The sequence below is a fragment of the Takifugu rubripes genome, chromosome 6 (assembly GCF_901000725.2).
Source record: "Takifugu rubripes chromosome 6, fTakRub1.2, whole genome shotgun sequence".
NCBI lineage: Eukaryota > Metazoa > Chordata > Actinopteri > Tetraodontiformes > Tetraodontidae > Takifugu > Takifugu rubripes.
The window spans coordinates 9,777,898-9,805,884 of record NC_042290.1 but is presented as its reverse complement, the minus strand read 5'-3'; the positions used below and the strand labels follow the sequence as shown (position 1 = coordinate 9,805,884).

General features: G+C 48.5%; 1 protein-coding gene, 2 long non-coding RNA genes and 1 other non-coding gene across 14 annotated transcripts; 1 reads left to right on the top strand and 3 right to left on the bottom strand.

The window, feature by feature from the left end:
- Positions 1-38: 38 nt before the first annotated feature.
- Positions 39-27,434, top strand: dnm1a (dynamin 1a). Of its 11 annotated transcripts, XR_003888823.1 has the most exons (25): positions 39-418; positions 3,996-4,069; positions 4,396-4,545; positions 4,629-4,832; positions 4,962-5,060; positions 6,303-6,463; positions 6,535-6,677; positions 6,749-6,884; positions 6,965-7,032; positions 7,391-7,529; positions 10,968-11,054; positions 11,134-11,204; positions 11,286-11,337; positions 11,563-11,574; positions 12,694-12,723; positions 12,982-13,095; positions 23,165-23,274; positions 23,445-23,556; positions 23,719-23,733; positions 23,918-24,088; positions 24,166-24,407; positions 24,965-25,168; positions 25,398-25,434; positions 25,799-25,835; positions 26,645-27,434. XR_003888823.1 is itself a non-coding variant. In XM_029837973.1 (24 exons), exons 1-23 carry the CDS (start codon positions 258-260, stop codon positions 25,818-25,820), a joined length of 2,577 nt encoding a protein of 858 aa, XP_029693833.1. In that variant the 5' UTR covers positions 39-257; the 3' UTR covers positions 25,821-25,835; positions 26,645-27,434. The 11 variants fall into 11 exon arrangements, 10 of the variants coding, with proteins under 10 accessions (XP_029693833.1, XP_029693835.1, XP_029693839.1 ...); XM_029837973.1 differs by lacking the exon at positions 25,398-25,434; XM_029837975.1 differs by lacking the exon at positions 25,799-25,835.
- Positions 1,590-13,070, bottom strand: LOC105416566 (uncharacterized). The gene is made up of 2 exons (XR_003888825.1): positions 12,942-13,070; positions 1,590-2,651 (listed from the first exon to the last, which is right to left on the bottom strand). It is a non-coding gene; the product is annotated as an uncharacterized lncRNA (long non-coding RNA).
- LOC115250222 (uncharacterized) lies at positions 14,088-16,729 on the bottom strand. The gene is made up of 3 exons (XR_003888824.1): positions 16,477-16,729; positions 15,936-16,006; positions 14,088-14,813 (listed from the first exon to the last, which is right to left on the bottom strand). It is a non-coding gene; the product is annotated as an uncharacterized lncRNA (long non-coding RNA).
- Positions 15,773-15,845, bottom strand: mir199-2 (microRNA mir-199-2). The gene has a single exon (NR_105336.1). It is a non-coding gene; the product is annotated as a microRNA mir-199-2 (primary transcript).
- Positions 27,435-27,987: the final 553 nt, after the last annotated feature.

The window sequence follows — 27,987 nt, the reverse complement described above, 5'->3', positions numbered from 1 at the left end:
TCACCACCAAGCGGTGGCTGTGGGGAACTGGGAGATCATCCTCGTCCTCCCCTCCTGCGGTGCTCGGTGGAGGAGCGGACGAGTCCTCTCCGAGGTGATCTGACAGTCAGTGAAGCAGAGAACCGACGAATGAGCCCGGAATAACCCGAAACACCCTCTGTAAAAGCGAGGGTGGAGGTGATTATAGGGAGAAACACGAGGAAAAAAATCCATCCCCGGTTTCAGGAGGAAGACAGACAGCTCGGTGCGTCGCCAAGATGGGCAACCGGGGAATGGAGGACCTGATTCCTCTGGTGAACCGCATGCAGGATGCCTTCTCTGCCATCGGTCAAAATGCGAACCTGGACCTGCCCCAGATCGCCGTTGTCGGTGGACAGAGTGCGGGGAAGAGCTCGGTGCTTGAGAACTTCGTCGGGAAGTAAGTAGCTTTTCTCCGGGCTGTAATGCGCGTCGGTGCGGCCCGGTGCGGCGCACCAGCGCTTTCTTTCCGTCACAGCTCCCCCCATCCCCCTTTCCTGCAGGTTTAAATCCACAACACAGGCTCCACGGACATTTTATAGGCGTCATTGGACGGTCCTGCTGGTTTCACCTGTCTTATCTCGGGGATACACTGAGTGTGAAGGCGAGGAGATTATTTTCCACGGCCTAAATAAATCCCTGCCAGGTTCAGGCTCACTGCTGAATGATGCGTTCACGAACCAAAACAAGTCTCTTGGGTAGCCTGGGAGTCCATAGGAGAGGCCATCTTCAGTGTTATTTGTTCCAACCAAATCTGCGTGTGATCCTTTAGTTATCAAAGCAAACGTCAAGAGTTATTTACCATTCTATCTTGATTGGCAGCCCTCACTCTGATGCAAGGATGCCGACTTCCTGTGCTGCACACACACACACACACACACACACACACAATTGGACACCAGTGTTGCTTTGAATGTCCTTATGGCGCTACCAGTATTTTATAATCCCCAGTATTTAATCCTCCTGCTCTGCATGGCTGCAGGGAGGTCTCGTTCTAGTGTCAGAGCTGATGGTGCAGGGGGAACAAATATGATCTGCTGCAGCATGACCTTGCAGAGTGAGACAAAGAGAGAGAGACAGGGAGACCATCTGAGCTCCAAACCCTTCCTGCTCATCCTTTCCCACTGCCTGCCAGTACTTACACCACAGGTGAAGCTTTCTGCATGCACAGGTGACCCCGGGCAGAGCATCAGGCAGCCCTGCCAGCCTGTATTTGCCCTGAAGAGACAGTTTTGTGCTGGTTTCAGCGTGTGTTGTTGGCTGTCCTGTGGCTCCACGCCAGCTCGGTCCCCCACTGCAAGAGTATCCTCGCGCTGCAGCTCGGAGACTGTTAATGGATTTGTCAGGGTCTCTCTGGTCCAGCTTAACGCACCAGCATCGCCACCTCTTTACCTTCACTCTGGTGTTTAGCATTTGTCTGCCAGCAGAGGCGACTGTTTCACCCTCTCTACAGGTTGTGTTTGTGGTGCACGACACTGCATCTGGCACGTGTAATGACAAGTTGGACTCGGCTGTGTTTGCACAAATTTCCCAATGATGACGCAAATCAAACATGAAAACCTCCAGCAAGATGTTCATTCATGCTTGTTTAATGCCTCCATGCCCCCATGTGTCTTTAGTCCCCTGAATATAAGTCACTATTTTTTAAAGAGCCCGTCGAGGCGGAGATGATCTTAAAATTTTCGTCCGGCGGGAGCATCGGAACCTCGTCATTTACGTCCAATTCATCGCCTTCGTTTTGCAGAATTTCCCAAAGAAAAAAAAGATGACATCATGTTTGCAGAGATCTCCAAACACGGAGCGTCAAAAACATATGGCAGACATGATTAGTGTTGTCACGGGGTCATGTTTCGCAGTACTCAGTGGTATCCATAGTAACAGCGTGTGTTTAATTAGCTCCATCACCTGACAGAGGAGCAGTTAAGAGGATGCAGACAGGGAAGGAAATTACAGCCCGCACGGGTCGTTAGCAACAGAGCTGCGGCCTGTTGTTAGTGCAGAATATCTGCATTTGTGTGTTTGTGCAGCTGCACTGACGTCACTCTGGTCTTCTACGCTGTCAGCGATCTATTGCGTGCGCGTTGTCTTCTGCCTTGACGGCGTTATTTCAGCGGAGGATCGTGAATGTGGTGTTTGCCCCTCCGGCAGACATGGCAGAGACAAGGACGTCCATCCTTAATGGCTTTTAAAAAGCGTGAAGGATCTTTAGGATCTGTGCAGTTTGTCCTCCTGGAGGATAAATGATAACATGCAGCTGATTCTATCAGCATATTTTGCCTCGATTTACTTTGTTTCGGGGATTTTCAGCACCCTGGACAGCTTCTTAAGCCGAAAACAGGACAGAAACGGGAAAATTCAGATGACGTTTCCTTTCGATGAGCTCATGTAGAGCAGAGATCAGTCACCCTATGTTGCAGGGTACTTCAGGGCAGGAGGCTCTTGCAGCAATGTAAACACTCAATTTCTCTCTCCTTTCTGCCATTGCAGCTCCCACCCCCACACAGAGATTAACTTGATGTAATATTGCTGGTTTTCACGTGTTACATAATGCAGTAAAGGCTGCGGGCATGTGAAGAAGAGCAGCAGCTTCTCCCATGCGAAGGACGGGTCTTTTCTTGTTTTCAAATGGAAATCTGGAGACAACAGAAGAGAAACATGGTCTTTTAAGAGTCTTTTAATGGCAGGATGACCTTCTTTTCTGGCTGTGATGTTCAGCTTAATTCGATTTTCAACTCTTTGTGAAGCAGAACGTTTCAAAGTCTGAAAATTGCTTCATAAAATAGCAAATAATTCTCCATTTTAAAGCTTTGAGCTGTGTAATTAACATTCAAGTGAATTTCCTTAATTTCCCTCTTTGTTCAAGCTCAATTTCTGCCAATTATGCTGAATTGAATTGAAACGAATGTTGAATAAATGCTAACACTGAAGCATTTATGGCCACGGTGTGTGTGTGAGAAACCATTCTGTATGAGAAGAGGATTACCGCTAATCTGTGTTTGGGCCCCTCTTTAACTACTCCTATTGGAGGATCTTTTGGTTTAATCTGGATCTCCACCATCCAACAACCGACCATTTCATTGGTCACAGTGGCATCAGTGTGTGTGTGTGTGTGTGTGTGTGTGTGTGTGTGTGTGTGTGTGTGTGTGTGAAGTCCATTCAGTAGTGAAACAAGCTGAGGTTCATGCTGGTGAAGTCTGTTATGGCTGTGTTCACGTGGCTTTAGATAATTCTCAGCACCTTAAACCATGTAAACCACTTAAAATTCTAAGAAACAAGGTTTAATTCTGATTGCAAATACAAGTAAATGAATTTAAAATAAACCCTCACATTGGTACACACTGTAACAGCATGTAATCTGTTTTGGCTGAGTAAAAGTGCAGTTTATGTAAAAATGAAGCCACATGGATGTAAACAAACAGTAAATCATGTCGTAGTGAATGAGCTACTCCTTCGTTATGGTGCCAGATTGAGAGGAGGAGGAGGAGATAGTGGAGGAGAGAAAGACCTGCAGTTCGGGCCATCTGTCTTTTCTAGTTGGAAAAGAGGGTCACACACACACACACACACACACACACACACACACACACACACACACACACACACACACAGGTAGAGCAGCAGATGGACAGATAAATATCAGGATCAGAGCAAAGGATTTCCCTCAAAGGCTAAATTAAAACCAGTTTTCCAGCTCCTCACTTGAGCATTTTCATTGAATCACTTTCTTAAGGCCTCTTAAATCATCATGTGAAAGTGTCCTTGAGCTGTAAACAGTTGTGCTAAATCACGTTGCTTTTAATGCTGTCTTTGTCTGCAAAGGTAAACACAGGTAGACACACGTGCACACGCGTCCCATCTCCGGTCCGTTCGAAGGCGATGACCCAGTGGGCGAGGCAAAATGATCCCGGTTATACTCATCCAAATGGTCTGCGACCTTCCCTGACCTTTGTCCTTGCTACCTGTCCATTGCGTTACAGGGATTTCCTTCCCCGCGGCTCTGGAATTGTGACCCGTCGTCCTTTGGTTCTGCAGCTGATGAACTGTCCAACAGGTACACGCAAACATCTGTGCAGGCTTTTCTTTGTGTTCCAGGTTGTTCTTAGCTTGTTGTTTCAGACTTGTTACGGCTTTAATGAGAACTCCCACATACTCCTGCAGTTATCTTTTACTAGCTTGTTATGAGCCCTGCCTGCAAATCTTTTCGAACAGGGTCATTTACTTTTAATGCCTGATCATTGCCTGATGGCAGAGGTGGGCTCTAAAAGTCCTCAAAGCGCCAGATTGCTGCAGTTTGTATCAGAAACGTTTAACGTCTTTATTGCGCCGCCCGTGGAAATAGTCCATCCACTGAAACTCTTCCTTTCTACCGCCCCCTAGAATATGCAGAGTTCCTCCACTGTAAGGGCAAAAAGTTCACAGATTTCGACGAGGTGCGGCAGGAGATCGAAGCGGAGACAGACCGGATCACCGGGGCCAACAAGGGCATCTCTCCAGTCCCCATCAACCTGCGGGTCTATTCCCCTAATGGTGCGGCTCTGCTGTCGTATGACGCCATTAATGGGGCTTTGCTGAACACAACCAGAATTCCCCCCTTTATTTTCTTCTCCCAGTGCTCAACCTGACCCTGGTGGACCTGCCGGGCATGACCAAGGTCCCAGTGGGCGACCAGCCCGTTGACATTGAGGCCCAGATCAGAGAAATGCTGATGCAGTTCGTCACCAAGGACAACTGCCTGATGCTGGCTGTGTCCCCGGCTAACTCCGATCTGGCCAACTCTGATGCTTTAAAGATTGCCAAAGAGGTCGACCCTCAGGGTAACACACACTCACACACACACACACACACACACACACACACACACACACACACATACACACAGTACTTGTGTTTCTCTGTGCATTTCAGTCTGTTTGAGCCACTGTTTCTATTTTTCTGTCACACAGGTTTGAGGACCATCGGCGTGATCACCAAGCTGGACCTGATGGACGAGGGGACGGACGCGAGGGACATCCTGGAGAATAAGTTGCTTCCGCTCAGGAGAGGTGAGGGTCCTGACGCGCTGTTTCCCTCTGGTGGAAGCAAAGCGGCTGTACGCGGAGAAGGCTGACAAAGAAAACAGAGGGAGACGGCGGCGGAATGCTGGAAGGTTATTATAAGAAGTCCAGACAGAGAGAATAAAGGAGAAGCCAGGAAAGGGTGGTGGGAGAGAAAAACACTGCCTTGGAAAAAAGCCCGCATGAAGCTTGTGAGCTGAGCTTTATTTCAGTTTGCTGATGCAGTGATTTTCTTTTCCATTTGCACTTGGTAAGAGACCAAGCATGTGCTTTTGACTATTTTCCACGTCCTTTTGTTTTTCCTTCAACTTCTCTTCTACCCTGTGTGTGTGTGTGTGTGTGTGTGTGTGTGTGTGTGTGTGTTGATGCTCGAATTTTACAAGGCCGCTGGCTAGCAGTTGCTTTGGTTATAGGGCATGAAATGGCCTTTTACCAAGTAATGCATGAGGGAACTTAACCAGAGGTGAAACAGGATCAGTGTGACCTCGACTCCCCTTTTTTTTGCCGCGTCATAAAAACTCAGTCGCACACATGCAGACGTTTATTCATCCATCTACTCTCTATTCTTTCCTTTGAGCTGCCTCCCTTAAATGTGGTTAAAGTCCGTGAGGGACCCCAGTGCAGCTGATATGCCAAAAGCCCAGAACATTACCCAACATGCCGGATTAGACCGTGTTCAAGTTAAATTACCGCCCGAGTGTTGAATCTGCTCCAGTGTGATCTTAAATATTCCAGGAATCGATAAAAGGAGTTGGATCCCTTCTAGAAAATTAGTTATACAGGTTGACGTTGAGCCATCCGACGCTCAATCATAAAGTCGTGCTCAGAAAAGAAACAATAACGACTTTCTCTTGGAACCCCACCCTCTTATGCTTCTGCCCCTCACTTGGAGGGGGAGTGTTGCCTCCTTCCTCGTGGTGTGAGACGTGTGGAGGTGTGAAACTGTCCCTGGAATCGATCCATCAGGATTGTGCCTCCATCGATGTTTCTGCCTCACCGAATCTGCCTCTCCTGCTGTGTCTGGATATCATCTTTCCTGCTGTTTGACCCGACTTTTCCGAGACTTGCAGCAACAGAATTCCCCGGCCGTGAGGTCGACCGCCTAATTCAGTCATATGACTTGTTGCAGTTCATAAAAATCCCACTTGGGCACGTTAAAAAGTTCCAAAAACATCATTTGGACTTCGCCGCCTTTGTCGTAAAGGGACTCTCTTGAAACCTTGCTTCCAGGTTACATCGGTGTGGTCAACAGGAGCCAGAAGGACATCGATGGAAGGAAAGACATCACGGCTGCGATGACTGCCGAGAGGAAGTTCTTTCTCTCACATCCTTCCTATCGACACCTGGCTGACCGTATGGGCACCCCCTACCTGCAGAAAGTCCTCAATCAGGTGTGTCACCTGCCATTTGATTGAAAATTGGATTTTGAAGCTTTATTAAAGGTTCATTTTCTTGAATTCAGCAACTGACCAACCACATCCGGGACACTCTACCGGCTCTGCGAGCCAAGCTGCAGAGTCAGCTCCTGTCCATAGAGAAGGAGGTGGAGGAGTACAAGAACTTCAGACCCGACGACCCGTCTCGCAAGACCAAGGCTCTGCTCCAGTGAGTACGAGCTGGGATAGCTGGTTAAAGAGGGCTCAGGACCTCACTCTTATCTGCCCCTCCGCCTGCAGGATGGTGCAGCAGTTCTCCGTGGACTTTGACAAGTGTATCGAGGGATCCGGGGACCAGATTGACACGGCGGAGCTTTCGGGCGGCGCGAGGATCAATCGCATCTTCCACGAGCGCTTCCCGTTCGAGCTGGTCAAGGTGCGCTCGTGCAGGCTGCAAGTCAGTCGCGTGTTTCACAGCAGAAACAACCCAGTCGTCACTTTTTCCTCTACTTGCAGATGGAGTTTGATGAAAAAGAGCTCCGCAGGGAGATCAGCTACGCCATCAAGAACATTCACGGAATCAGGCACGTCCGCCCTCCAACCCTCACCCCCCCAACTTCACTTCCATCTCTCTCCCCATATCCTGCCCATCAGTCCTGGTCTAGTTGACGAGATCTCGATATCGTAGAGGTTAAGAACAAATAAAGAGTAGAGCTTTGTAAAGCTGCTCGCTAAAATCTCACATCAAACACATCGACACTGCATCTGTGGCTCCATCCCACCCCCCACCCCCCGTCCAGTTTGTGTGTGTTGGATGAAATGAAACCGAGGCGATTTCTTTGTAATTAACACTCTTCTCTTTGCCCGTCCCTCCTTCTGTCTTTCTCTCCTCCGCCCTCGTCTTTATTCGGCCCCGTGGCTGGTTCTCTCTCTGACGGGCAGAACTGGCCTCTTCACCCCGGATATGGCCTTTGAGACCATTGTGAAAAGGCAGATTGGGAAGATTAAAGAGCCTTGCACCAAATGTGTGGACATGGTCATTTCTGAGCTAGTCATTACGGTTAGGCAGTGTACCAAGAAGGTAAAAGAAGAACAGGAAAGAGTGGTCAGAGCTTTTGTTGTTGTGCTCATCCCTTATCCACAGAGTCCCTGTCTCTGCCCCTGCGCTTTCCAGCCCTCGCGGGGAGGGAGGGGGGGCCCTGGAGAGGCGGGGGTGGAGGGGTTGTGGTGTTTCTGCCTGCCTGCCTACTGTGCCGCTGTGGTGCTGGTCTGGCTGGCTGTGGTAGAGAGCTGTGCTGATGAAAACCAGTTTGGAGGCTGAGCTGTCGTCCCCAAAATGGCTGCCTGCGAGCTTCTTGATTCGATTTGTTCCTGAGGGTTTGGTGGTTAATCGGGACGCTTAACTGGGGGAACTGTTGCATCTTCAAGAAACAGTTACCAGTTCTTTTTAAACCCTCCCCCTTTGCATCGGTGGACGTCCACCCGTCATTTGGTGGGACAGGCAGCCATGTGGGATGACCTCAGGTTCCGGACCGAGTCGTGCGGGAGACCGAGGCTGTGCCCCCTGCAGAGGACTGCCGAGACCTCCGGCTGCATCCAGGCTGTGTCTGGGCTGGATGAGTGGGGTCCAAACCAAAGTGAACTAGGCTGAATCTGTTGTGGGTGTCTGCAGGACGTCTGGGTGCACAGCCCGGTCTCTGAGTCTGTGGCTGGTGGAGATTGCAGGCTGGGATTTCTCTCTGTTTCTACCTTCTTCTCTGTCTTTTTTCTGTCTTCTCTTGATAGAGAGAGACTCCAACACCGTCCTGTTTTAAACTGGCTTCCAGGGAAAATGTCTCACTTGCATTTTCTTCCATCTGTAGCTGTTTCCCTCCAACTCCATGACTCCCCCCTTTGTCCTTTTTAAAAATCACCATTCTGTTATTTCTTCTGTTCTGTTTTTTCACCATCCTCCTTTGTGCTTGACCACCCCCCCCCTCCGTCTTTTCTCTTCCTCCTTGTCTTCATTTGTTGCTTTAACTTTCCCCATCTTTCCCCCTTCCTCCTTCCATTATCCATTTATTTAAACTCCTGTCTCCCGTGCCACTTGCCTATCCTTGCAGGACGGGGCTCTTCACCCCTGACCTGGCCTTTGAGGCCATAGTGAAAAAGCAGATCCAAAAGCTGAAGGAGCCCACTCTGAAGTGTATAGATATGGTAGTGAGCGAGCTCACCTTCACCATACAAAAGTGTAGCCAAAAGGTAACAATCTGAAAAGAAATCTGCCACTTTTAGTTTCTGTGTCAGCTGCACAGGTAGGGGTAGACCGATGTTTTTGTCAATGATTTATTTAAATCTTTGTAGTCTAAAGGCTAAAAAAACCCATCTTTTCTAGTTTAATGTCAGTGGCATACTAATGCTTGACAGTATTAAACGCAAATATCCATATTCTGTTGGAATTTTCTCCAAAACCCGTGTGCAACTGGGTATGGTTGCATTATTTTTTTGAGATTATTATAAATTCTAAATAAACAGAACAGGTCATGTTTGCTGAAGTACCATAGGTGACCACTAGGCTGTATTTGGAGGATGAATTTTGACTAAAATAATGCTAAAACTTTTAGTCATTAAGTCAAGACAGGTGACCTTTTACCTAAACACGCTAACAACTACATTAGCATTATCAATTAGCATGTTCATGTAGATTTTTAGCAGGTAGTTTAGCATGAGAGTGCTAATTTGGTAAAGACAAGTTGATCATTTTAGTAAAAACGAGGGAAATTATTAAATAACTCGAACGACATGTCTTGCCTCAGATACCCCGTTCATTACCGCACATATCGGTCTATCCTTACTCCAGATTTTCTCGTTAAAATATGTCTTTTGATTAAGCTTTTTTTTTTTTTATTTGTTTATGTCTATTATGGGCCTCGTATCAACAAATTGACCAATATTTATTTCTTTTTTTGCTTTTCGACTTGCATGTTAGATAATGTTATTCGGTATTTGAATCCATTATGTCTAAAAACTTATTTATAAGTCTTTTTCAGTCCTCTCACTCACTGACAAATACTTGAGCATCGCTTCCCCCCCTCCTTTTATTTCTGTTTTGTCCTGTCCATCCCGTCCTCTAACCCTCTGAACCAATTTCTTCCTCACAAAGCAAATGACTAGAAAGAAGCCGTGACCTTCTTTTGGATTTCTCCGTCCCACCGTGTAGGCTTATATCTTTATTTCACTTTGACAGACATATACCTTTAAAATGAAGCGTACTGCATTAAACGGGATTTGGGAAAATCCACAAAGGGGTCAGTTTGAAGTCTTCTGCCATCATCCCTCCTCCCTTCTCACCTTCCCGCCTCTCATGGCTCCCTGAATCAGCCTGAGCGCTTCTGCCTGCCGCCTCATTTGCTAAAAAGTTGATTTCCTCTGTGCCACCATCTACAGTACGTCACCAACACGCTTTGCAGCCTTCGCGTTTCTTCGAGTTACAATGCATCTTTGCAAGATACGAGCTTTCCGTTGGTCTGTTTTCAAGTACAACAGGCCTCTTTTCCTTTGTCCAGAGGCAGGAAGTGGAGATGTGTCATCACACCCACCGTGGCTCCAAATCAACAAGCCAGGTTCCCCTTCGTAAATATAAGTCGTCCACTTCCTGTGAGAAATTGCGCACAATAGGGCGGCCGACTCTTGCTCTCCGATGAGTTCCGTTTGCGGTTTTCAGCAGGGATTACCGCTTTAAAGGAGAGAATATCGCTTTTCAACAACACTGGGCGCCTGGAAATGTTCTCACAGGTTTCATTTCAAAGGGACTATTGTTTTAAATGCCAAGAAATTATGATAGCGGTCAAACAGCGTTTCAGTCCACCAAGCATGCTCCCGCCGCCACAAAGTTTTCATCTCAGGAAATAGAAGAAAAACTGACTGTCATTAAGGCAAAATCCAGCTTTCCCAATTTTTTGGTCCTTTGTTTTAATTTAAGAAACAGATTTTGTGAACATCCGCTCGCTCACAACACCTCCATCGAAGCTGCATTGTAACTCGGAAGAACACTGCGCAACGTTCCCTTTTCGCATTGTGATTTTTTTTCTTCTTCTTCTTCTTCTTTTCCCACATTCCTCCAAACGTGTCACATTGGAGGCTCATCAATGTCGGCGTCCGTGGGTTCGGAATGAGCTCATGGAAAAAGACCTGCAGTGTTACTGGGAAAGAGGCTTTCTTTCTGCCAGGAACACTGTTTGTTCTGCTCTTGTGCGGTAATATCACAGACTCCGCGCTAGTCCCCGACATTCGGCCCGTTCCGGCAGCTAATTGACGTGCACCCGCAGTGTTGTGCAGAGTCTGTGACATCAACGCCACCCCTTCGGCCATGTTTCTGTACTGCATTTTGTCGTGCCAGTGAATCTGTGGTATTGTGGTTCAGTGAGATAAACACTGTAGTGATTTACGGACGTCTGAGTGTGCGTGGACTGTGTGCTGGCATGTGCGCGGCTCTTTTTCTTGTTCTTTCCTGCCTACCTACTGTGTTTCGTGCTCACAGCTGGCTCAGTATCCCATGTTGAGGGAGGAGATGGAGAGAATCGTCACCCAACATATCAGGGACAGAGAAAACCGCACTAAGGACCAGGTAATTGTGCGGAATACGCCGAGATTTCGCAGCGTCAACCGCTCCAAAAACTAAAGGAATGTGCTTTCTCCCTGGTCAGGTGCTGCTGTTGATAGACATCGAGTTGTCCTACATGAACACCAACCACGAGGACTTTATTGGATTTGCCAAGTGAGTTCTCGTTGTTGTGCTGTTATCGTCTAGCTTTTACCTGGAGCTCCTTTAAATGTCGTCATGTGTTTCACGTTGCAGCGCCCAGCAGAGGATAAACCAAATGAACAAGAAGAAGGCAGCTGGCAACCAGGTACGGCACAAAACACAACCAAGATGGAAAGGTCACATGGGTCTCGGGCAAGGTTTCGAGTGACGCCGTTGCCCTCCTGCGGCACGTGCACGTGTTCTATATTTCCTTTAATCGTTTTCTCTTCAGCTGTCTCTGTTTTTCCCCTCTGAGTGACTTCTCTGTTTGCCGTGTCTCGTTTCTCTTCTCCGCTGTGTGGTCCTCCTGTCTGTGGCTTCTCTGCTTCAGGATGAGATCATGGTGAGTAGCGTGCACGAGTGCTGCAGGCGTGCGTGATCCCGTGCATGCGTGGCGGCGAGCTCTGGCATTAGACCTCGTATGTGCCATCGGTCCTGGTTGGTTTATTTTGTGAATGTACGGATGTGAGATGAGCTTTGTACCTGGAGGGGCAGGTGGCTGTTGCTGGGGGGGGGGGGGGGGTGTTTGGCTGCCTCCCTTCCTTTTGGTTTTCAGCTGCGTCTTCCCTGCAGGCACACACGTGCACGCACACACGTGCACGCGCACACTGACGCTCGCTTCAAAACTCACGACAAGATTTGCTCGACTGTGGTGTAATTATTTAGTACAGACGTACAGTTTGGAGATGCTGAGGCCCCCCCTTGCAAAAACAGTAGTTTAAAGTGGAAAAACACTCATGTAAACGGTGTAATTGCATTATGGGATGGCCACAGCGTCAGTGCTTCTTCCCTTTGTCTGCCCTGCTCGTTGTCTCTCTCCGCGTCGCCCAAAGCAGCGGCAGATCTGCGGTTATTCGTCTCTGCAGTCGTCAGTAGTCATAACAGCCACCCAGGTTGCGGGTCAAAGGTCAGAGGCGCAGTGTAAACAACGTGGCGATGCTCACTTCCTGTTTACAGATGGATGTGGTCGACCCCTGTGGCTCCTGTGCTCCAGATTCAACAGCGGGCTCGACCTCCGAGCTGAAAATTGCCCTCATTGTCAGACGTGCTGATGGAAAGACGTGTTATTCTGTGTTCACTCATTCGCCCAGATAAAGGAGGAGGGACGGCTTTAAATATTTAGATATAATACGCCTCAGCTGATAGGCCGGCAAAGCGCTTTCATCTGTTTAATCATAGCTTCATCTAAATAGAAAGGATTAAAATAGACATGCCCTCTCCACAACCCCGCGGCCATTTATCAGTCTTTTAGTGAATAAGATGTGTAAAAGCTGCCTTGCATGGGAACACTGGGCCGTTCTGGCCGTGGCACCCTTATTTCCCTCTGCCGCCGTCCCGCATAGCAACCTCACCCCCCCGCTGCCCTCCCCGCAGCCAGCTGCTGTTCGCTGTGACTTGACAATCTTGTGTGTTGCCTGGCGATGGCACAGCTTTGTAACGTTCTCTCCAAATTCTCATTCAGCCTGAGAGAGGAGTTAACGATCGGTTCAAGGTAAATCGCACCAACTCTGTGTTCAGTCTGTGTGAATAGTGGAAAGAATGAAGCCTGACGGAGGAAGAGATCTAAAAAGAACGAGAGGAATCCCCCCTGTGTTGCTTCACTAGACCCAGAGTATATTTTCCTGTGCTGTCACATATATGAATGAGTGATTAACATACACAGGTTGACAGATGTGGTGTTGGTTTTTTTAAAAAAAAGAGAGTTTTTACCAGTGATGTGATGATTCTGACGCATCTGTGCTTCCCTCAGGTGATCAGGAAGGGCTGGCTGACCATCAACAACATCGGGATCATGAAGGGAGGGGCCAAGGAGTACTGGTTCGTCCTCACCGCCGAGTCTCTGTCCTGGTACAAAGACGACGAGGTGAGACGCTGCACGTGAGCCGCACGTAAAGCACGTACACACTTTTCATTTATTTGATAAATCCAGAATGTTTACTATGGCGCAGTTTAATAAGACATTATCATTTTCTCATTTTGGACATCTGTATTGGCGTCCTGCGCTGCAACGTGCACTGAGGCATTAAGAGCCCCTCTGGGGGCCAATAAACAAATCACAATACCAGCGGAATGATTTCAGTTGGCTCTGGGGGTTTATTTTCCTTAAGGTCAGAGTTTCTTTTCCACTTTCTGGTACAAAATTAGTTCCAGTTCATCCCACTGGCAAAAGCACAACTGTTGATCCTCTGCCCACTGAGAAAATCTGACCCGGCGCTCTTTGTTACCGGTCAGAGTGGTATCCCAGGATGCTTTCCAGAACTATTAGGAGTTAGCCACAGTCTTGCTGTCTCCAGACGTTAGCCACAGCTGCTATGCTTGCTGACATAAGTTTGTATAAGTTTTGGGTGTGTGTATGTGTGTGTGTGTGTGTGTAGGGTACCAAGAACTCCGTTCACAAAAAGTCAGGACCCCCCACTGTGTCGGACGCCAAAGCTGGCACACACATGTGCATACCAGAGCCCCTCGGCCTGCCCTTTTCCCAATTACACACACACACACACGCACACACACACACACACACACACACACACACACACACACACACACAAGCTGCTTCTAATAAACTCATTTAATTTCAAAGCGTGCAGAACAGCAAAGGAACCTGATTGTGGGGAGGGGGCAGCAGAGAAAGTGTGGGGTTGGGGAGGGTTGATAGGTGTATTTGGGGGGGGGGCTGCATTCACGTCTCCTGTATTTGCTACTTTCTTCCTCTCACGTATTATTACTCCCATATGCATTCCCAGAGGTTTATCCTTTCTCTCTAAAGCAGCATGTTCTTCCATCTACCCTCACCTCATCTGTCTCTCCATTTATCTTGTATTATCCCCCCCCCACTATTTTCCCTTTACTTCTTCACTCACACATGCACACACACACGCACACACACACAGACACACACACACAGATGGGTTTTGGGTCTATAGAAGCTTTTAATCTCCAATTCTTTTGTCAGATTTTAGCCAGAAACTTACACCAACTTGCAAAATAGTCCAACACAGTTTTATTGACTGCCTCCCGTCCTGGGGAAAACCCTTGCCGCAGCGCACACCCACACACCCACACACACACACACATACACACACACACACCACCCTTGACTAATAATAACTTTCAGCCTAACTTAGGTTGCCAGGATGTTTTGGTTAGTGCATGTGTGTGCGCGTGTGTGTGCGTGTGCTTTCCTACACATGTGGGGCACAACTCGGGGGAATTCCAACCAACTTTCTGGAGCCAGAATTTTGAACCCCATGACTTTTCCACTGGATTTCAGAGTTAAGGCTCATGGCAACGGATGAGGTGTAAATTGAGGTTCCATTAAGGTTTGAGTTGCTCATGAAAAGATTGGGGTGTGGGTGTGTGTTTGTCAGAGGCTGGGAGAAAGGGAGGGTAAAAGGGTCAATCAGAGAGACCCGCCGAACCAGGACTTTAGAGACTTCAACCACACGCGTGTTCAGAAGTTCATGTATGCACACAGGTAGACCTTTGCTATCTTGAGTGATCCGTGTGTGTCTGGGTTTCCCTCCTCCTGTTGTAAAGCTGCCAGAAAGCCAGACTTGCCTGGTGATCCCAGCTGTAAACATCCTGGGGAGAAACAGCAGACCGCCGCTTTTCAACGTGCTCACCAGAAGCGCTTGTGTCCGCGCACGCCTGCCCTCCCCCCCACCCTGCGCGTACCCGTGATCCCGGGGCTGTGACACGATGGTAGGGCTGTAAATGGAAACAGGATGGTTTTGCGGGTTTTTTTTTTTTCAGACGATGCTGTGTGATGGGAAGAGTTGCTGCAGTCGAGGAGGAGTTTAAAATGGCACGCTGCGGTCTGCTTTTATCAAAGACAGCCGGGCTCGGAAACAAACCGTGGCCCTGCCGCAGGTAGAAAAGAAAACATAATGGAAAAGACGATCAGCGGCGGCAGGGGGGGGGGGGGGGGGCTGGGGGAACGGGGCTAAACTTGTAACTTTTTCACATGACGTCACCTGCAAACACTTTAGCCACAAGCCGCTTTCTGCCTTTTTCTGGGACGGCGACGCAGCTGCTCCTTCAATATTTTTGCATGGCGGCTTCCTGCCTTTCTGCAAATTATCTGGTCATTTGAGGTGAAGCGGCCACAAGTTGTTGCAGCGAAGGCAGAAGCATAATTGCACACTTTGGTATGTGATGGGTGGGGGGGGGGGCTCAGATAAAAGCAGTGTTTTCTAGGAGAATGGAGCATTTTTCCTATTTTTAGGTGGCAGTGGACGTTTTAAATTCCTTTCTAACAGAAACCACGACATCAACCACACTTCCATCCCTTTTATTCCAACCGTTTCAGAGTTTGCTTTGTTTTTTTTTTTCTTTTTACAATAAATCAAGGTACAGTACGATAACAACAATTAACAATTAGTTTTTTCATTAATAAATCCAGGTGCCGGGCATCTGTGGTGGTTTTTTTTTTTTTTTTTGGACCGGAACAAGGGTGGTGCTGCATGTTCCCGCGTCCTGACGCTCTTGTGCCTCTGGACCTCTCAGAGGAACCTCCCAGCTCGTCCTGCGCTTACCCGGGCCAGCCTAACCAATGTGCAGACTACTGTACAACCACTACTTCCTGAACAGGTAGTCTGAACACTGGGCAGGCGGGCTGGGTGGAGAACCTTTGTCCTCGGTGGCGTCGCGGGTCAGCTCGGCGCCAACCGTCCCTTCAGATTCAATCACGGGTTTCATACTCACTTCAGTTTGGGACTCCAGAGTCACGCTACAAAGTGCTGATGGGGGATGATCCGCGCAGGGCTGGAGGATGGCTGAGGGGGGAGGGGGGGAGTGAAGGGGAAGGAGGAGAGGTTAGACAGATGTGTTAGCCACTGACAGGCAGATTCAATGACATTCCCTCCTGTTTCCTGCTGTGAGAATCTGCATTCCAGCCCGCAGGAAAAACACCAGGCAGTTTTTGGGAACGGTGCAGAGGTGTTGAAACGCATCCGTTCCATGAACCAAATCCTTGATTGAATCAGCTCTGATCGCCTCTTTTGAGGCGTTCGTGTACAACCGTTTTGAAAAGATCACCGCGCCAAACGTCCCGTTTAGTACAACCTGCTCCCACCCGCTGTCAGGCAGAGCATACGATCATGTAAGTTGCCAGATTTAATCTAAAAACACTACATTTCAAACCAGACGCTCCGGAATACTCCGAGTATACACAACACCTCCCGCAGAGGCCCCTGAAAACCCAAACTCTTCACATGCTAAACAGGAAAGGAGCTGGAGGGAATACCTGGAAGACGACATCTCTTTGGCACATCTCCGATGATGTTTGCCGTCTTCCCGTCTGGCCCAGCTGCCCTCAGTTCATCTCCCCAAATCCAGACCGCCGCCGTCGTCGTTCCGACGGGGGAACCGGGCGGCGGCGTTCGGACCGGCTTCTGAGACAGCCGAAAACGTCGCTCCTGGACGTGAGCAAAATGGACCGGCTGGAGGCGCGACGTGGCAAAGGACTGGCCATCAAGTTTCCCCCCTTGGAGAAGCAGAAGGAGAAAAGTAAAGGGAGAGAGAGAGGAGATATGGAGCGAGGAGGAGGAGGAGCCCGCCGGCCCCCCATTTTTTCCTCTCCTCTCCCTCCTTCCCTCTCTCTGCCCCCCCCCCCCTCTTATGTTTTTTTCCTCGCTGTCTTTCTTGGAGAAAGTGGCAGGTCAGAGTTGAACAGGAAGTGTGACGCCTCGCTCTTGCGCGTCGTAACGTTCGGCTGCCCCGGCGAAGGGGCGCGCATCGGCCCGCGTGCGCTCCCGGGGAGGCCGTGCACGCCTCCCGCCCGGCACTTTCGCACATCCCTGCTTCTGGTACAGGCGGTTTATCAGTGATGGATGTGCGTGTAGGAGTGGGGCTGGTCGGGAGAAGAGGCTCAATGGCCTTTGTAGCGAGGGCAGGAATGTCTGCGTTTTCTTGGCGAGCAGGAGGAAGCCTTGTAATAACTCCAGATGTGCAGCCCTGTGGTCTCCATCTCTCTCCTGCTCCCTCTGTTTTTACTTCTAAAGCTGATTTCCTCTCCCTGTCCGGCTCGAATAAAGGGCCCTTTATGCAGCTCCGCAGCCTTCCCAACACACCGAGGGGGGGGGGGGGGGGGGGGGGGGTGCCGGTGAAGGGTGACATACTACTGGTAAATCAGAACCAGAGCGAAAAAAGATGTGTGTGTGTGTGTGTGTGTGTGTGTGATTCATAGCTGAAACATAAAGTAGTCGGAGTTTTCCTCTTTCACCCTCTTTGTTTCCCTCGCTCATAAACGTTCACATCCAGACGGGGGTAATCAGTGCCTCCATGAAATGTCGTAAAAACCACCTCAACTCTTATTCAAAGACTAAAAGTAAAAAAAAAAAAAGAGTTGTAAAATTACCTGGTAAAACATAAAAGTCAGTCATAAATGTAATATAAGCAAATTCAAGTAGATTTTTTTTTTTTGCTTTGAACGCGGATTAGAAGATTGTGAATATTGTATTTTCTAAAAAAAAAAAAAGGTTTATTTCATATGATCCAAGCAGTCAAATCCTATAAAGGGGCCTAAAAGTGCTCTCCGGTGTTTCATGGGCTCTGCAGAGCAAGCCTCCAACTAAAGGCCTTAAATGAGTAACAGGGTAAATAAATATCGAGTGTCTCGCAAAATGTAGCAAAGTGGACGTTTGAAGTGGCAGAAAAATGATCTTCTAATACAAATACCTCAAATTGTCCTTCAGTGAAGGCAGCTACGTTCCTCTACTGATTCCAGGTGAACGTGTGCGTGAGCAGAGGTAGCCGAGGCCGCCTGTTTATTTTAGCTACGGTTTCTGAGCTCCAAATCAAAGCAGGCCCAATCCCAGGAGAGACCAGTCAGCAGGAACTGGGAGAGCTGGAGGGAGAGTGGGAGCAGAGGAGGGGGGAAGCAAATCCCCCCAAAAACAGGGGCTGAAATGTAACATGAAAGTGTAGGAAAAGTGAGAATTAGCTCAGGATTAAGAGTTTTATATGCTAAGTCATCACTGAAGCCTATAGATTTATTTACGAGTGTGTGACACACCAGCCAAATCCATCAATTTCAACACCCAGAACGCGATCCCCCGAGTTCACACCCGTCAGCTGTCACACCCGAAGGCCACAATTTATCGTGTTTTTCTTGTCAGACGACACATAAATGTCACAGAGCGCCACTCAGCACATAGGCAGACATTTACATTATCTTCAACGTTTGACTGACGGACGCGTGACGATAAATCTGAGGCCATAGAAAGACTGGAGAAACCTCAAAGAGCTTTAGGCATCACACACACACACACGCACACACGCACACGCACACACGCACACACGCACACACACACACACACACACACACACACAGATAACAGGCGTCTATCTCCGCTGTCTTTAAAATGCAAATATCAGAGTCGGAGATAAAATCCTCTTATCTCGTCTTTATTCCTCTTCAAAGAAGAAGAGAGAGGAAGAGGGCAAAAGAGGAAGAGTCTAGTGGGGGGGCTGGAAAAGAGGGTGAAGAGCTGGTAAAAGGGAAGCGAGAGCTGCGGAGGTCATCTGTGGATCCTTCATTTGATCCCTCTGCCCAGATGAGTTAAATGACTAATGCATGTTTTGTTTTCTGTAAATTGTCCCCCCCCCCCACCTTGATTGTTCCCCAAATTTTCCAGAGCATAACGTCAATACAAAAATCATTAGACAAACAAAGCCCGCGAGCGCGTGCGTGTGTTTGGTTTGCAATTTTGGCGCGCGCACGTGAGACTCTGCAGGCCCACAGGAGGAATGTTTGACAGGCGGCTGCATTTGTTTTACAGGGTGTTCAGCAAACTGCCGCAGTGCTTTCTAGCCTGGGCAGTGAACTCAAACGTGCGGCTACTTCTTCTGTATTTATTCCAAACAACCTTTCTCCTCCTTTGATTCGTTTTCTAGTTTTTCTGCCCAAATTCGATTCAGCTTTGAGCGGCGGTGGCGGCTGCATCTGTGTTTCCGTGCATTTATCTGCCTGGAACCGCGCACCACATGCTAACGCTTTAGCTCATGCATTCTGACATCATCACACCTCAGATGTGTCCCAGGTTCTCCAGGTTTACCCCTCCCCCGCTGCAGGTTGCCTCCACTTTTAACGGCTTTCACCCTTTTCTACGAAGGACTTTGAGATCTTCTGTGTGTTTCGAGCCACCGTCAAAGATCCCAAACAGCACAGAGGTATTGGGGGGGTTTTTTTGCACTCATCAGTGGACATGTGGGGATTTTCACATGTTTATGTGGTTAGCGGGCTACGGTCCGTTTCCCCTCCGTCCTTCACTCTTTGGTGGTCACAGGGTGATTGATCACACGTCCTGCGGAGCCCCCGGGTTGTAAGACTGAGCGTCCACAGAGCGGATCATTAACCGGCCGCCAATTAGCCTCTAAAACAGGAAGGTGTCAGCGCAACGCCAGCTCGGGTTTGACCATCGGGCCTCCGTCTGCGCTCGCCACGGCTGTCGTTTCCATTTTTTTTTTTTTTTTTGTAGCATCAGCGTAGTCGGCTGGGATTAAACGTCTGGGAGGGAGGACGGCGAAGCAGCGAAAAAGCAGCCAAGCTAAATATGTCAACCCGAATATTTCTCAGAGGACGAAAATGTGACATTTGTTTTCTATCCTTCGCGAAACTTCATATTTCAGAGCCGGTTTATTTTCCCGGAACGTTGGTCCGCAGCGAGAGGAGCGCGTGTGCGTGCGCGGCGTTATCTCGTGTCTCTTCCCCGCCACATGTGAACCACGCCGACACCCGTGATTTGTTACCAGCGCTATCGCTCGACCCCGTAACTTTATATGTGAGTCATTAGCAGCTTTCCCCTCCCTGAAATGGCTCCAATCTGGCCGTCGTTATTCTCGCTGTTAAATGGTTCCATAAATAAAACCAAGTAAACCCAAAGTCAAATTCGGGGCCTTTAGATACAGTTTCCCAGACGTCTCATAACGTGCGCTGAAGATATCACTTAATTTAATTTGGTGCAGATTAGAATGTGGACGCTAGGACAAACATTTCCCCGTAAGAGTTCCAGCTTTTCTTTTTCACGTCTGCGTTTAAGAGCGAGATCTCAATGGGGAAACGGCAGGAGGATGGAGGGAAAGAAAGACGGAGGGAGGCAAGGAGGAGGAGGGTTGTGAAAATTGCCGTTGGCTGCCACCCAGGGCCCGTTCTTTGTGGTAATGAAGGGTTAGAGGCAGCGTTATTGCTCCCAGATGCCGTGCGGCTTCTCTGCAGCCCTTTGATGCACGGCCCAAGTCACCAGGACTTTTCTATCAGCCTCCCATCAAGATACACAGAACCACACACACACACACACACGCACGCACACACACATGTACCAACACACCAACATTCGAATGACCCTTTTTTTTGGTTTCCCCCAGCAGAGAAATCTGATTTATTTCAGTGTTAACTGGATACAGTTTGAATAAGATCACCACAGGTGTGTGTTTATGTTTTGTAGTGTTTCCTTCTATGTGTGTGTGTGTGTGTGTGTGTGTGTGTGTGGAGGGAGGAAAGGAGGCCATATTTCATCTGCACTTTGGAATCATGTTTGAGACTCAGATTTTTCTTGGATGGGGTGCTGGATGGTGAAGTGGCTTCATGAATCCAGGAGTGAACTTCCTTTACCTTTTTTTTTTTTTTCTTCTTCATAATGAGCCCGCCATTACTCACTAACAAAACAAAACCATGGAAACTCGCCTCGCACGCAGCCCCAAACGCCACAGGTTGAACACGGAGTGCGAGTGCATGGGGGACAAACCCAGGATGTGTAACCGGACCGAGATCTTGGACCCAACCATCAAACTCCGCCCACAGAGTGGAAATTAAACGCAGGTATCGCTCATTTAAACTCACTGGATTAATACTGCGAACGTCAACGGGCCAAACATGCACCGTCAAAATACCACAAAGTCTCTTCGCTCCAGCTCGGGTCAACTGCTTCCTTCCCTCAAAATCCAGCTCCTTTATGTTGACAGGATTTGTTCCACATTTCCAAACCTCCCCTTCCCACTTGTAGCGCACGCCGTTACGACCGGAGAGGAAGTTTCCTCACAAACCAGGAGTGGTTTAGCCATCACGGGTCCATACCGCACCGGCGGTGTGTTCAGGAACACCCTTCCCTGTGTGTATAAATGCTCATGCACATGCATGACGTGGAGCATATCAGGTGTGCATCAACATGCATGCCTAGGTCTGTGTGTGTGTGTGTGTGTGTGTGTGTGTGTGTGTGTGTGTGTGTGTGTGTGTGTGTGTGTGTGTGTGTGCCCTAACATACATGTTTGCCCACTTCTTGCAGACAGCTTTTATGGGAGCATATGGCAAAGTACTTAAATTCTCTCTCTCTCTATCACTCTCTCTCTCTCTCACACACACACACACACACACACACACACACACACACACACACACACACAGGACAGAGAGCAACTTTCCAGAAATGTGACCTGTGCATGATATCAATATTTGTCTCTTTCCTGTCGGTGCACTCAGTCTTGATTTTGTCTCTACTTTTCTCACATCATGCACGCAATCACACATAAGCCCCCCCCCCCCTTCAAAAAAATTAAATAAAAAAAATTACTGGATTTACTGGCAAGCGGAGAGGAAAATGTAAGAATTGGTCCAAGGTTGCTCACTCACAGTGAGAGGGGAAAGCCAGACAGAAGGGGATGGGGGGGTTGGGGTGGTATGGGGGGGGAGGGGGGGGGGGGGGGGGGAGTGAGAGAAAGGACAAGGGGAAAGATGAAGAAACGCTGAGCAGAGATGGCGCTGCAATAAAAGACCGTGTCAGCGCGCAGACTGCTTGTTCGGGTTCATTTTGTTCTGTAAAGAGGGTGTGTGTGTGTGTGTGTGTGTGTGTGTGTGTGTGTGTGTGTGTGTGTGTGTGTGTGTGTGTGTGTGTGTGTGTGTGTGTGTGTGCGTGTGTGTGTGTGTGTGTGATTTTATGATGAGTCCATTTGGCAGTGCAGCTCATAAATCCTTTGATAAGAGGTCACACAGGACCAGATCCTTCCTATTTCTCTCACTCTTATACACACACACACACACACAAGATATATATATACATACACACACACACACTTGGTTGGGCAGGGCAGGTCTGTGGTTTTCTATCCAGATGGTTTTGAGGTTAGTTAGAGACTTCACTCAAAGGTGTTTGCAGCTAAAGCAAGCCATGCACGCGTGTGCACGTGTGTGTGCGCTTTAATGTTTAAATCAACTCTAAAATTGGTGTTTCGTCTTTATTATAATAAAAAGAAACTTTACTGTCAGAATTTTCACAACATTCAAATGCAGGATCTTCTGTAAGAACAGACGTCCAGAGACTGAACCACTCGTGCCTGCGTGTGTGTGTGTGTGTGTGTGCGTGTGTGTACGCGTGCGTGCGAGACACCGGGACAGAGGAGGGACGGTGCTGGCGTGTGTCAGAATGAGTTGACTTACTTTGAGGTTCACTGATTCATAAATAGTTGCAAGTCTGGAGTGCAAAACCTTTCAACGGTGGAATGCAGGTTCCGTCTTTCTGTGTGTGTGTTTCTCATTTACTGGCTTTTTTTTTTTTTTTTTTTTTTTTTTATTCTGCATAACTGTAATCAAAACCACAGATGGGGGCTGAATGCACTACAGCATGAATTTTCCATTCATCCCCTCTTTGTCTTTTGTGTTGCTTCTTTCTTTCTCATATATTGTCGATTTAAAACTTCAGAATCTACTCCCGTTTACCCTGGACAATTTAATTGTTTTGTCATTCGACTTAATGCCGTAATATGCTGAAATAGACACATAATCACGTGGCAACCCTGATCTCTCTGATTATGGCTTGTTTTACTTGGAACCACAAATGTTGTTAAGATCACTTTTTTTACTTGGGAGAACAAAATCAGCTTTTATAAATCGCCTCTTTTCGAGCGTTACAATAATTGTGTTGGTCTGTCGCCCCCTGCAGGAGAAGGAGAAGAAGTACATGCTACAAGTGGACAACCTGAAGCTGCGTGACGTGGAGAAGGGTTTCATGTCCAGCAAGCATATATTTGCCCTCTTCAACACTGAACAGAGGTATACCTACATAGATTCCATAGTTAGGTATAAATATGCAAACACAGGGAATAAAATAGCAATAAACCTAAAAGGGAAATAATTACTGCAGTTGTAGACTGACTGGTTTTATTTCATGGGAAAAAATAAATAAATAAAAATCACCAAGCGCTTTGATTTTGGCCTGACAGGAATGTTTACAAGGACTATCGTCAGCTGGAGTTGGCCTGTGAGAGTCAGGAAGATGTGGATGCCTGGAAGGCGTCTTTCCTCAGAGCCGGAGTTTATCCCGAAAGGGTCACGGTGAGATTTTACGTGCGCCCGCTGCCGTGTCTTACAAGCTTTAAAACTACTGGCAGGCTGTTGTGATGTTTACCTGTTGTCTGTCCGCCGTTGTCAAGTCTCTCTTGTGACTCTGCGTTTGTCCTTTTTCAATGTTTTCTTCATTGCTGTTTGACACTAAAGGAGAAGGAAGGAAAGGTATGTTACTGTCCCACATCATGATCACATTTAAGCTTGACTCAATAGTAGTTTCTTGTGAGTCTTAATTGTAGACGACAGTTTAGTATCTACAGCCAAGGAGGGTAGAATTAAAATTTCAACTGGCTAAAAATACATGGGAGAAAAAGCGACTGTTGTTTGACGCTCATTTTCTCCCCTTCAGAGCGACGGCGGTGACGAGCACAGCACTGATGGTTTGATGCACAGCATGGACCCTCAGCTGGAGCGTCAGGTGGAGACCATCCGCAACCTGGTCGACTCCTACATGGCCATCGTCAACAAGACCGTGCGCGACCTGATGCCCAAGACCATCATGCACCTCATGATTAACAACGTGGGTCCACAACCGCCGGTATTTGGTGGGGAGTTCCTCCCCATAATTTCACATTTGTGTTTACCTTTTTGTGACAGACGAAAGACTTCATCAACGCCGAGCTGCTGGCTCAGCTGTACTCCTGTGGCGACCAGAACACGCTGATGGAGGAGTCTCAGGAGCAGGCGCAGCACCGCGACGAGATGCTGAGGATGTATTTCGCCCTGAAGGAGGCCCTCAGCATCATCGGCGATATCAGCACCACCACCGTCAGCACCTCCATGCCGCCGCCGGTGGATGACTCCTGGCTGCAGGTGCAGCGGGGCGGCTCCGGGGGAAGGTAAGAGGGGAACCGGGCGGGGGGCAGACAGAGACTCAGGAGGTTACAGGGGCTGGGACAGAAGACAGAAATCAGTCCAGGGACGAGTGCTGGTTAGTAAGGCATGAAAAACACTGTGCCAGAATGTGTGTGTGAATCAGGGGTTTAAATACTGGGAGAACAGGTGTGTGCGATTGGGCTGATGACCGGGAGCTACAGGTGGAACTGATTGTGGCAGAAATGATGGCTAAACATGGATGGATTCAAGTTTATTTTGAATATGAAAGACAAAAGTAAAATAAATTAAGACAAAAAACATTCAACACAAGACATAAATATATCCAAAAAACAGTGAGAAGTACTCTTATAAGCTTCCACCCCTCTGGAATAAGAAATAACAACAACAAGCTTCCTGGGGTAAACACTAAAGCCTAATGATGGTAGTTGATGCGTTAAGATGCCCCCATATAACATATATCCAGCGTAAACACACACAGGCACCTATGGAAATGAAATCAATCCGTATAAAGTAAAAAAAAAAAGGAATTAAAGGAGAAAGACGTCCTCTCCTCCTCCAGATCTCCGGCCACCAGCCCCACTCCAAACCGCAGGGCTCCACCAGGACCTCCGGCACGCCCAGTCTCTCGCGGGCCCCCACCAGGACCTCCTCCGGCCGGGGGACCCCCCGTACCGTCTCGCCCGGGCGCTTCTCCAGACCCTTACAGCGGCCAGCCGCCCAACGTGCCCTCCCGGCCTAACCGTGCGCCCCCCAGCGTGCCGAGGTGAGCGAAACCTTCCTGGCACGCGCGCGTGCGCATTACCTGTCGTGTTATTCATCCGGCTACACCGTCCAGCTTGAGCCAGGTTGTTCTTTTTGGGGGGAGATATTGGACACAAAAATCTTTAAGATTACATGAATATTCCGACCTGGCCGATAAGTAACACCACAGGTAGGATAAAAGCTGTGAATGCAAAGCTCATCCTTAAGTGTGGCTCCTCTGTGTCACTAAGGGGGATGTGAAGACACCTGGATGAGGGGATCAAGGAGGTAAACAACAGTGATAGAGGAGTAGATCCCTGTTTAGACGTAGAGACGGCGCCTGATGGACTCCAACACCTGTTGTTACATCTAAATAACTAATCTATGTGCTGTAAGCAAGTCGGGATAGAGCTTTCCAGAGCAAACCCTGGATGTGTAGAAATGCTCCGGAAAGCCACCCGTCCACGTCCTGGATGTTGACCTTCCCCATCACATTCCCTCTCTCCGCCCTGGAAGTCGCGCAGCCACACCTGACCGGCGCTCTAACTTGTTTGCCCTCCCTCTCTTTTCTCTCTCTCTCTCCCCCACACTCCTCATCCCTCTCTTCCTCACCTCACCTCCGCCCCGCACACGATTACCGTTCCTCTTACAGAATCACTATCACTGACCAATGAGGAGTAACGTTTCCGGTATGTTGTGGGCAGTCCGCCATCATCGGCATCGCCACTCTCCTCCTTTCTCATCCTGGCATCTCTCATTTTCTCTTCCCAAAATGCTGCATGGGGAAATAAAAACACACACCCACTTCAGATGGCGTGTGTGTGTTTGCATCTGTGTTAGGAATGGTGTCGCTCATGTGTCTCTGTGTGATCTGAAGGAGATTCGTGACAGGATTCAGCTCAAAACACACATGTGTAATGTTGTGTTGTGTGTGTGTGTGCGCGTGTGTGTGCGTGTGCCAGTATTTGGTGTCACATCCCACCTCTCATTCCAAACTTTATCTGTTGTTTTTATCGCACTGATCTTCTGGTATCAGAGGTTATAACGCAGCTACTGTCTCTCAACTGAACCGTTTTCCCAGGAAAACACCTCCAAACCTGCTAAAGACGACACTTTCAGTGCCCTAATGTAAACACAGCTAAATTTCTATAGCTCGAGCCCAGATGTTCCGTATATAAACCCATAAAAGTGCATGTTACTCTAACACGGGCCTTGCAAGACAAATTCAATGTTCCGTGTGTGAACTGGAATGGGAACACACCTCTGTGTGTGTGTGTGTGTGTGTGCGTGCGCGTGTGGTCAGGTCATGTGACCTGAGCGGCTGAGGACCCTCCATGTGTCGTATGTCGTCGGTGGTTGTCTGAACCGTATTTCTGTGGATGTGCATGAGTTCACACACGGGGCCCTGGAACATGAATAACATGCGCGCATAAAAAAGAGCTCGGAATTTTCTAATCTGACCCCTGATCCCGTCTCTGTGTCTGTGTGTCCCCGGCAGTCGGAGACCCCCGCCTTCTCCAACCCACTAAGACTTCTGAGCTCCTTCCTCCTTTCCTCTCTCCTCCACCCCACCCCTGGATAAGAGGGCAACAGCGCCGCCTACCTGCCGTTCCCTGCCACACCTCACCTGAACTGGAAGAAGCCCCTCCATCTCTTGCATTTAACGACCCCCTCCACCCCACTGAGACACACCTGCATGAGAGAATTTCAAACTTATAGCACACTTTAGAATCCAAATAAACCTTGAAGACAAAGGGGGTTTAATTTCTGCACATATGGAGGGAATCCATACCGACTATTTATTCCTGCTATTGAAGAATAAAAGCGAGGCATATGTGCAAATTTAGCATAAATATAAGCAGTTTCTGGGTTATTTTACTGCTTCTAATTAAAAACACATGACATTAGAGCTCCCAGGAAGTAGAAGAGGTGGCGTTAAAAACGTTTAAATGAAGCGTAAAATCAGAAGAGTTCCCGTCTGTTTCTAACTGGGCCGCGAGTTGCTTTTCCTCTTTTAGCCTCCGGCTATATGCTCAGACTGGAACTTGGAGGTTAAATTCAAATGGGATTTTGATTTTGGTTTTTTAAAATCGTGTCGTTTCCACCGCCGTGGTAGATGCGTTAAACGTCCAAATGCTCTTGAAGCAGCGTCATGGTAACCTAGCGGTGGCCCCCCGACGCTGAGAGTGCGTCGAATCACGTTTCCACTGGTCATGAAAGAATCAGGTGGAGTTATTTTTCCGGAGTTTCTTCATTATGGTCATTTCCGTTTACGCTTTTCACCAAACAGCAGGCCGAGCAGAGGCGGGTCTCCTCGCCCCGAGAGCCCCCTGCCGCCGTTTGACTCTTAATGGAAACCTCCCATCATCCTTTTCACCTCCACCATTCATCAATCCCTCCCAGGAGGAAGGCTGCAACACGCTCTGAACCCCCCCGACACAGACAGACTCGCCGCTCTTCATCCTCTCCTTGTTTCCCTCCCTCCTCTTCTTCCTCCTCTCGGATCAGGACCGCAGGAGGACTTTTTTCTGGACGTTCCGACCTTGTTGTAGCTTCTTAGACGCACACAGGTTCGCATAATTATAAAGCTGGTCTCAGTGTCGCTTCGAGAGGACCTATGCAACAACTCTAAGGGTTTCCTGCTATTTACCGGCTTAAAAAGGTGCCTCTTATTGCACTTTTCCCACGCAGGGAAAGGTGCAATAACTCCACCCGCCTGTCCAGAATCTGCATTTCATCCTCTGTTTTCTTCTTCTCTTTATCTCTCAGCGGTCACGGGGGTGAGTGAGAACACAAAAACGTGTCAGTCTATGCACAGAACTATCAGACGCTCCTCCTGTG

Coding starts and splice junctions, on each gene's coding strand:
- dnm1a (XM_029837972.1), top strand. CDS start 258: ATGGGCAACCGGGGAATGGAGGACCTGATTCCTCTGGTGAACCGCATG. Junction 7,033..8,550: donor AAGAACATTCACGGAATCAG/GCACGTCCGCCC, acceptor CTATCCTTGCAG/GACGGGGCTCTTCACCCCTG. Junction 13,096..23,164: donor CCTGGTACAAAGACGACGAG/GTGAGACGCTGC, acceptor CGCCCCCTGCAG/GAGAAGGAGAAGAAGTACAT.